This window comes from Danio aesculapii, chromosome 1, assembly GCF_903798145.1.
Source record: "Danio aesculapii chromosome 1, fDanAes4.1, whole genome shotgun sequence".
Taxonomy (NCBI): domain Eukaryota; kingdom Metazoa; phylum Chordata; class Actinopteri; order Cypriniformes; family Danionidae; genus Danio; species Danio aesculapii.
This window is the reverse complement of record NC_079435.1, coordinates 25936574-25946126: the sequence shown is the minus strand read 5'-3', so window position 1 is coordinate 25946126 and position 9553 is coordinate 25936574. Positions and strand designations below refer to the sequence as shown.

Genomic DNA, 9553 nt, shown 5'->3' with positions numbered 1-9553 from the left:
CCAATTCATCAATTTCCTTTTTTTGCAAGTAAATGCATTGACATAACTAAAACTTTCAAAACTGCCACCTTAACATGCTCATTTCACAAAATTAGTCTTGTATAGTTGGTTTAAATACAGGTTTAAATTCAGTTTTGTCCTCAAACAGTCAAATTTGAGCAGCTAACAAACCATCCTGCTTTATAGTACAGCTAATTTCAACATTTATCCTTGAATTGTTACTTCTATCTTTCTGTGACCCTTGACCAACAGCTCCACCAAAGAAGTCACTTTTGAATATGAAGCGTCTAAAACATGTTAGACAGTTAAAACAAGGAAATACTTAATTAGCCAGCAGCTTGATTTTATTCAATAACGGTGCCGAGAAATCCTATACAATCCTGTGATTCAATGGAAAGGGGGAAATTACAACTGTACATCTGCTGAAATGAGAAGCCGACATGCACAGCAAATGAGAAGCCAGCAGTCAGCTTCACTTCCATGAAGACCAAGACATAAAAGAGAACCCCGAAAATGACTCAGTTTCTTGACCACAATCTCTGCGCGTTGTGGCTTGGCTTGCTAAAAGTCCTGTTTTTAAATTTCATGAAGGGAACGTTCACGTCTTCTTGCTGTAGACGGACATAAGCCAATCAAGAAATGAAAACAGTGGCCTCGTGAAGTTAAAAGAGCCTCTGGTCCTGATGGAGAGGATGAGGGGGAATGACTGGTTTAATCCACGGGCCAAACCATCAAGCAGAGGCCAGAGTTTGAGGGGTAATTTGTAGAAGCGTGGGACGTTTACTACAGGAAGAAAGAACACAAGATTGAGCATTGCTTCATTACTGATAACTTTACAAGCCATCAAACACTTAAGCAGAAGCGGCTTTTCATGCTTTAAATGCAGATACAAAAATGTCCTATTCTCCTCATATTAGACTTTTCCAGCCACCATTTAGAGATGGACAGATATAATGAGGAATATTACTGTTGCATCCTTGTGCAAACCAGAGGCCACAAACCAAGGCAACAGGCCTATCAGTGGATGCCCACTACACTAATGTATTGAAGTGTTAAAGGAAACTTACGCATTTCTCAATCTCAAGACCATCCTTGAAGAAGATCATGTATGGTGTGACTCCATCCTCACGGAAGTCAAGGAGACCGATCATTCCATCGGGGTTCATGGATTCACCAGTGAAAAACTGTGAGAAGGAGAAAAAAAAAAACAATTATATCTTAAGAGCTCCATTACATGTGAAGAGGTCCTCTTTCATTGTTTTTAAGGTCTGCTACAGCCCAAAGACAGGTACTCAGAACATGTTTTCTTTTCATTAGTCATAACCTCCAAAGGTGTCCTAAGAATGTCATCACTGTACGTCTTTAAGAGGGCTGTTACTTATAGACTTCTCAAATGTATCTAATCTCCTTTAGAAGTATTCTAGTAGACCCTACTGAAGTAAACACAAACAAGAATATTTATTTAAAATGGAGAAAATAAAAGGCTGGAAACTAGTGCTATTTTACAATGAGGGCGGCACAATATTGGAAAAAAAAACTGACATTGCAATATCTTGTTTCTGCAATACTTATTGCGATATGAAAGTATAATTTTAACAGATTAAATGAATAGCTCTATGTGAAAAATAATAATTTTAGGACAGTATTTGGATTATTGTAACGTGGAAAGCATATGCATTAGTAATAAAATCACAAGGATACAGTTAAAGCAAAGCTATAAATGAAATAAAACATGGTTTAATCATAGTTGAACAGTATTTTAGGCACACAGATTGATTAATGTAAATAAATAACTAAATTACATTGCATAAATGCTGCACATTAACAATTAATGTTTCTTAAGTTACTAAAATTAATTCTGCACCTAAATGCTTTAAACTGGCTTGAAATGTGTACACGGTCAGACATTAAAAGCACATACAAATGATATAATTTTGTGATTAATAATGTGGTTAAACTTTGTAATTACTCCACAATTATGTTTTAACGCCTACTCCGCTACAATCCAGATTGGACATTGCAGATCCTGTGATGTAACTACTGCAGATATGAACATGATATCCATGCTGAAACGATATATTGTGCAGCCCTATTCACAATGTAAACAGTTACTGGTTTAAAACGCATACGGTGTACATTTATTATCTATATAAATGCACATTTACACACTTTAAAATGTATAAATACAACTGTTACATACTAATATAAAAATATATAAAAACATAAAATGGATATAAAAATAAACATTTTCCACATACATGTGATTTTTATACAAGTACACAGTACAATAAATTATAAATAAATAATTTTGTACAATAAATTAAAAATCTAAATAAATTAAAATGGGTCAAAGCTCAAACTTCCCAACAATACTGATTTTAAATTAGATTTTTATGAGGATATAAAATTATCTTACATCAATCTGCATACAGATATGGCACAACGACCCTTTCAGCGGTCACTTCAACCTACCTGAAAGTTTTTGATGTTGCCTAGGATTTTCTTGACCTCAGCTGGTGCGTTAGCCATAAAGGGATCTACCCTATTAGGTGCACTTTCCTGTAACTTGGCCTTAACTCTGTAATGTAACAAAAAAAAAAACAAGTGAGTACACCACAAGACTTCATAGAACTGAAAAATCAAAGTAGAGTTGAGAACATTTGTAGTCCCATATTCAATCTTACATGCCACTCATGGGGCAAGCAGAAAGCGCAGGGACCTTTCATTTTGCATCTTAACATATTGAAACCCAGGTGGCCACAATGCAAGACTCTGAGCTGTCAATGATGCAAATGCGCGCGCATTATATATACATATATATATATAAAAATAAATATATGATTGGGAAATTAGCAGTATAGAGGCCCTAATATACTGACAGCAAAATAGTTTTTCCATTCATCCTCTGAGGTATTGAACATCCTGACGCATCTCATGCTGGAAACTGAAATGTGATTAAAATATTATTATTCATCATAACATCATTTAAAGTGATGTCACACCATATTTGCTTCAAGCACATGGGGGCCTTTATATTTGCTGTTCAACAAGATAGCTGTTGCAAGGTACAACATGCTCTTCACAAGTGATTTCATGCCCGTTGATGTCATACTCACGCCTTCATGTAGTCCTTGATGTAGGATGTGTAAGACTTCTTGTCATAGGAGGTCTCCTGAAGTTTGTGGTTGAGGACAATATCCACACCGCTGACAGAAGTGCTGTCACAGCCCTCGTCCACAACTTCTGCTGACGCATTGCCACCAATCAGGGCATCATCAATGTCTCCTTCTGCTCTGGTGATCATCTGAGGAAAAAAGAAAATGGAGCTGAAGTAATTTGTTCATGCCAAAAAGATCAGTTTGATAGCCAAATGTACAATGAATCGATACTAATATCACCAGTTTTGATAAGTTTACGAAAGAAATTAGGGCATCAAAAAAAAAAAAATAAATAAAATAATCTGCCCATTAAAGACACGCACTCAGAAAGTGTTGTTTTTTCTCACTGGTCATAACCTCCAAAGGTGTCCTAAGATTGTCATCATCGCACGTTCAACAAGAGGGCAGTCACTTAACATAAAAATAAACAAATGGATGCATATTAGTGTAAAAGAACCCTTTACCTTTCCCTCCACTTCAAGCATCATTCCATTCTCAGACTCTTTGATTTTATAGATGTCCGAGAACATCTCATCCCCTGTGGAGAAAAAATGTAAATTTAATTATTTTATTTTTTAATTTATTTATATTTTTTAAAAGGTCAGTTTGCTCAATATTTGCCATATTTCATGCTAGCTATGAAAATGGTTTAGATAAAACGTGTCTGCAACAGCCCATCAAAGTTACGTACTCAGAACATGTTTTCTTTTCATTGGTCATATCCTCCAAAGGTGTCCTAAGAATGTCATCACTGTACGTACTTTTGTGGACTATCATTTACAGAAATGTTAAAAAACTTCCTTTTGCTTATGCCTATCAGTAGTGTCTACTGGAATGTCTCCAAATCCGAAAATAAAAATCAATGACACTGATAGTTCTGGAAGCTTCTTTCCCAACGTCACACCCTAGTATAAAATATACCACAGAATAACTTTAAACACGTGTAAATTAAACATCGACAATTTCCTAAAAAGTTCAAAGTTACACAAAATTGAAAAATAGTTTGCTTGTTTTAGCTCGAGGATAAAACTACTTTAAGTTAATTAGTTGATATTTTATTTTAAAAATCAGTCAATTTATTGTTTGTAATACAAAACGAGTCCATTTAAACGCGTTGCTCGCATTAATCAAAGCACACAAAGCCAAGTGAAAGTGCAGGGCGTGAGGAAACATCTTTTCCTTTAAAAGGGCTTTGAGAAGCTTAGGGAGTAATGAGTACGTTCAGTTAAAGTAGTGAACTGGCCTAGACAAGCAACACGCCCTGTTTAGCGCTCATTTCGTCATCCCCAAATCATTTGTGAACACGGAGAAAAGCTTCTACCGGCGTTTTTAATGTTATAGCTTCTGTCCTTTAAAACTATTTATAAACACATTGTTTGTGAAAATGAACATGGTGCTCGGGCAGCGTGCCTGCGAAAGCAACTAAAAGCACAACTTCTGAGTTGCCCTAACGTTATAACGTTGCCGGCCGACCGGCGTTTTATGCTAGGCGCTAACACTTCAATTTACCAGTCAGTATTTCTTAAATACAGCCGAGCTGTTTAATATCCTTAAGCTTGGGGATCAAATAATTTGTAGTGCTAATGGAGACGAAATACGATATAAAAATAGCCATTAAAATAACGTGTACATAGTTTTACAGCTGGTTAGCCAGAATGCTAACTGCACTTAAAAGTTAGGCCGCAGTTGAGCCGGAAAAACAGTACCTTTAAAACAACCCAGGAAAACTAGATGGCAAAAATATAAGCAAAAACGTAACATTTTGATGTATAACTTCGAATTGGACGTCATTCTTACCAGTGATGATGTCCTTGTAGATGATCATTTTGTTGGATTGTGTCTGGGGATATCAGGAGGCGAACAGCGCTGGCTGTGACCTGATCGTGGACTCAGCTGAAAAGGCCGGCGCGTCGATTGAGCATCTTATATATGCACTGAGAGACACGAGCGCCCTCTAACGCCGTGACATCAAAGCTCCTCCGTTTCATAGACAGTTTAAAATAGAATACAAGTTATTAGTATTTAAATAATTATTTAAATTCCTAAAAAACAAACATACTTTGTTAAAAAAGTATCAGGACAATATATTGTATACTGAAAATACACAAAATTAAGCTATTCAATAAAGTGCTACCCTTACACTAAAATAATTTTGGATCAAACTACATTTATACTGCAAATAAAGTAAAATAAATAAATAAATAAGTCTATAACTGGTTAGGTTTGGCACAGTTTTACAAAGGAATACATTTTTAGAACTCTACACCAAATTCACACTGGCCTAAATTCATTTTCAAATAAATAACCATTTTTATTTGAGCTTCGTTAAGAGTGTTAGTTCAGCTGCAATGGTTTTGAAGCGATTGTTTGATTTTGCCAGATGTGTTTGGAATTTTGTGAATTTAGTTTTTTCCAACTGCTTACAGTTTCAAATAATTAAAAAAAAATAAACATATCAAAGAACGCACACACACACACACACACGCGCGCGATTTACTCTAGATGTTTGTCAAAAAGCTGCACAAACGCACACACAACAATCTCAATATAATTGCAAAAAACAATATAAAGTCAGCAACACAAAGGATCTAAAAATATTTTTACAATACTAAAAGTGCTCAGCATAACAAACTTTTCTGTTGTTCCTAATATGAATTCACAGGCGGAAACACAGCTCTTAGTCTATAAAAATTCTTAGCAACAAATTCACGACCTGGGACCTGACAGTGGAGGTTTGCGTGTGGATGGCTATATGCATCATCTTTATGTGACTTCCTATATTGATTTCTTTGCATATGTGACCTAATTAAGGATATTTATTGATTAAAACAAATTGATATTGATATTTATTGACTGATTGATTTATTGAATGTTTTTATGAGGGCAGCACAGTGGCTCAGTGGTTTGTACTTTCACCTCACAGCAAGAAGTTTGCTGGTTCAGGTCAGGGGTGGGCCAGGAGGCATTTTCTTTGTAGTTGCATATCCTCCCCGTTCCCATAGGTTTCCTCCAGGTGCTCTGATTTCCCCTACAATTGAAAGATTTGCATGTTCTTCTCGCCTTGGAGTGGGTTTCCTCTGGGTGCTCTGGTTTCCCCCACAGTCTAAAGACATGCTTTACAGGTCAATTGAATAAGCTAAATTGGCCGTATGTATGAGTGTGAATGAGTGTATGGGTATTTTCCAGTACTGGGTTGCAGCTGCAAGGGAAACACTTATATTGTTAAACCTTATATGCATCAAATCTCAAAATGTTTCAAGTTAATGACACCATATTTCATCATCGATTAATGCCAGTTGCAATCATTTTATTTCCTCTTATGAAATTCTGGCAGCATCAGAGGATTTCATACAGTATTGAGTATTAGGTATTAGGTTAAGACCACTGACAGTATCTCTTAGAATCATCCTAACTTCAGATGTTCGTGTGTCATCATGATTGACAGCTGTGATCAACAGCTTCTTTAAGCAGACTGGTAGTTTTGGGAGGAGATTGAAGTATCAATGTCCAATTTCTTTTTTTACCCTGACAAAATGAGCTGTTCTGCAGTAAACTATACTTTCCGAGGTACAGGATCTAATGGATCTCTATTTATTCGACAAAGTGCAGGCTTCATCTTAGTTGATTGCTGATACATGCCTAATGTTAGCATTGATAGGCAAAAATAAATGTCTGAATTTCTTTGCATTGTCCGTTATTTTTCAAATGTTTACTTGCTTACTTCATTTCAATTTAACAAAGTAATGACTTGAAATCTACTTTTGGTAAAACTTCTCAGTCAAATTTATATTAGTTATTAAACATAGAATTTTCTCAATTAATTTGCATTAATTTAATTCAGGATAGTTACAGTGGTGCAGTTGGTAGCACGATCGCAAGTAGCAAGAAGTCCGCTGATTAGAGCCTTGGCTGGGTCAGTTGGCATTTCTGTGTGGCGTTTGCATGTTCTCCTGTGTTCACATGGATGTGCAGAGCTGTAGCTTCTTCATTGGGCCTACTTCGCTACTGTATTTCAATACTGGTCATTATGGTGGTACTTGGAGAGACAATATTTTTCTGAGTTGGCACTTGATGCAAATAATTTGAGAACCACTGCTATAGGTGAATTGATGTGTGAATGCAAGAGTGTATGGGTGGTTCCTAGTGTTGGGTTGTGGCTGGAAGGGCATCCGCTGACCCCAGATTAATAAAGGGACTAAGCCGAAAAGAAAATGAATGAATGACTAATTTAGGATAACCAATAACTTTTAAGTGTTCACTTATTTTTATTTTTCCCCAGTGCTCTAAATATTGGTTTGGATGAAATGATCCATTAAATTTAATGGAATGTTTTAATGAAAGTAGTCTCACTCATTTAAAGACATTGAAAAGTGCTTGTTTTTTTTAAAGAAAATTATATATATATATATATCAGGGTTCACCGCTAAGGATTTTTCCTACTGGCCCGATTAGATCAGTGGTTCTGATTTTTACTTGCCCTGCCAAAATTTTTACTGGCCCCAACAAAAAAAACTGTTAATTGTTATTTCTTAGCGACATATATTAAATAATGTGTCACAAAATAATGTCTGTGAATCTAGAATTTAAATATTTGAAAAATGTTAAAATATTTAGCAGTAAAATATAGAGTATGGAAAATGTTCAGGTATTTTTTTGCAAAACAAAAGGTGGCTGGTGGCTGATCACTTCATTTTTTTCATTGTGTTGTACCCATGTAAATGTTTCCACAACGTTAGAAGCAGACGTTTTCTTATATATGTATGTATATATATATACATATACATATATACATATATATATATATATATATATATATATATATATATATATATATATATATATATATATATATATGTATATATATATATATATATGTATATATATATATATATATATATATATATATATATATATATATATATATATGTATATATGTATATGTATGTATATATTTTATTTTTCCTTATTATTCATTTATTAATAAATATTTTACAAATAAATATTTAATTATTAATGTCTGTCTGCAAGATTTATTCTTTTTTTTTGTATGTGTGTGTTATATATATTGCATTGAAGAGCTAACAGTAGCTTGCATTGGTCCATCTGTAACTCCACATAAGTAGTAATTTTGAAGTTTCATTCAGGTGACATCTTCTGTCTGGAGCATCAGGCCAATTTTCTGCTATCTAGAATCAGGTGGTTTGTCTTGGTCGGGCATCTCAACTGAGACCTGTCCACTATGGGTGACCCTACCGGTGGCTGTGAAGTACCAGTGGCGTAGCTCTCAGCATCACTGATGCACACAAGCCCTCACAGCACGTCAAGCTGCAAACCACGTGAGGGACCCTAACCTACCCTAACGCAACTGCCAACACTAACCACTAACCAATGTGCCAAAAACCACTCAGAGGAGACCAGCAACACAAAAGAAACCGCCTATAGAAAACCTTACTAAACGCATGTCAACATCCAAAAGATCCCAACAGCCACCAAAACCTCCAGCAATGTGATGAACACTTAATGAAAAGTAAAGTTTGATGTACTGCAAACTTATTCTGTAACTTTATACAATATATACAGTATGTACATACGTGCCCTTGATCCTCCATCTGGCACTATAGGATGGTTCAGTGCCTGGGCTTCTTTCTTCGGGGCTCCTCTGGCAGCGGCTCTCCACTGATGTCCACCATTATTCGTGGAGGACTGCTGGACCCGGATCTGACCTCTGTGATGAATACACGTCCATCAGGCTGCTCGGTCTCCAGCAGGACAGGCCGGTCCAGCTTTTCCCACAGCCGTTGTTTGATCTCAAGGCCCCGCTTGAAGCAGCTACGCGTCTTCCTGGTGGAGCCCGTCACACTGCTGTAAATGTGCCGATAGTCCTGCACACTCCTGCCATGGATGGAGAGCGGCTCCTCCTGTGGACACTCACCAACTGAGGAGGCTGAGGCTGAGGGACGGAGGACAGGAAGGACTGCCGCGTTCCTCAGGTGTCGCTCCTCCAGAGAAGAGTCCGAGATGCAGCTGTAGGTGTGGTCCAGCCTGATCGCCGCTGCGCGCTCCTCAACAGAAGAGATGCGGTCCAGCACGAAGTCCTTCAGGTGTGCGGAAAGAGTTCTGGTCCTTCTGGAGCGCCGCTGCTTCATCTCGAGCAACTTCAGAACAACTTCCCAAAGTAGACAAACTGATAAAAGTTAGCCAACTGGGGATTTGTTGATAGTTGTGTAGCGCGATGATCAGGATGATAACTTTATAGACAGTTGTGTGGATGTTTAAACCAACTCAAGTTGCCGTGGTGACAGAATGACGAGGCTCATTTAAATATAAACAATAATTGATATCAGCGTTAAGCCAATTAGAGCAGCGCGAGCTATATGTTTACAGTGCAGTTATTG

The 9553-nt window shown here is 36.7% G+C and overlaps 1 protein-coding gene and 5 non-coding genes across 6 annotated transcripts; all 6 read right to left on the bottom strand.

Moving 5' to 3' along the window:
* Positions 1 to 326: 326 nt before the first annotated feature.
* tpt1 (tumor protein, translationally-controlled 1) lies at positions 327 to 5067 on the bottom strand. The gene is made up of 6 exons (XM_056457989.1): positions 4956 to 5067; positions 3623 to 3696; positions 3117 to 3304; positions 2473 to 2578; positions 1068 to 1184; positions 327 to 783 (listed from the first exon to the last, which is right to left on the bottom strand). The coding sequence occupies exons 1-6, from the start codon at positions 4981 to 4983 to the stop codon at positions 781 to 783; spliced, it is 516 nt and encodes a 171-aa protein (XP_056313964.1). The 5' UTR covers positions 4984 to 5067; the 3' UTR covers positions 327 to 780.
* Positions 899 to 1030, bottom strand: LOC130234235 (small nucleolar RNA SNORA31). Its single transcript, XR_008838282.1, has one exon. It is a non-coding gene; the product is annotated as a small nucleolar RNA SNORA31 (small nucleolar RNA).
* On the bottom strand, positions 1288 to 1358 carry LOC130234186 (small nucleolar RNA SNORD58). The gene has a single exon (XR_008838271.1). It is a non-coding gene; the product is annotated as a small nucleolar RNA SNORD58 (small nucleolar RNA).
* On the bottom strand, positions 2659 to 2792 carry LOC130234227 (small nucleolar RNA SNORA31). Its single transcript, XR_008838281.1, has one exon. It is a non-coding gene; the product is annotated as a small nucleolar RNA SNORA31 (small nucleolar RNA).
* Positions 3477 to 3549, bottom strand: LOC130234200 (small nucleolar RNA SNORD58). The gene has a single exon (XR_008838273.1). It is a non-coding gene; the product is annotated as a small nucleolar RNA SNORD58 (small nucleolar RNA).
* On the bottom strand, positions 3845 to 3915 carry LOC130234193 (small nucleolar RNA SNORD58). Its single transcript, XR_008838272.1, has one exon. It is a non-coding gene; the product is annotated as a small nucleolar RNA SNORD58 (small nucleolar RNA).
* Positions 5068 to 9553: the final 4486 nt, after the last annotated feature.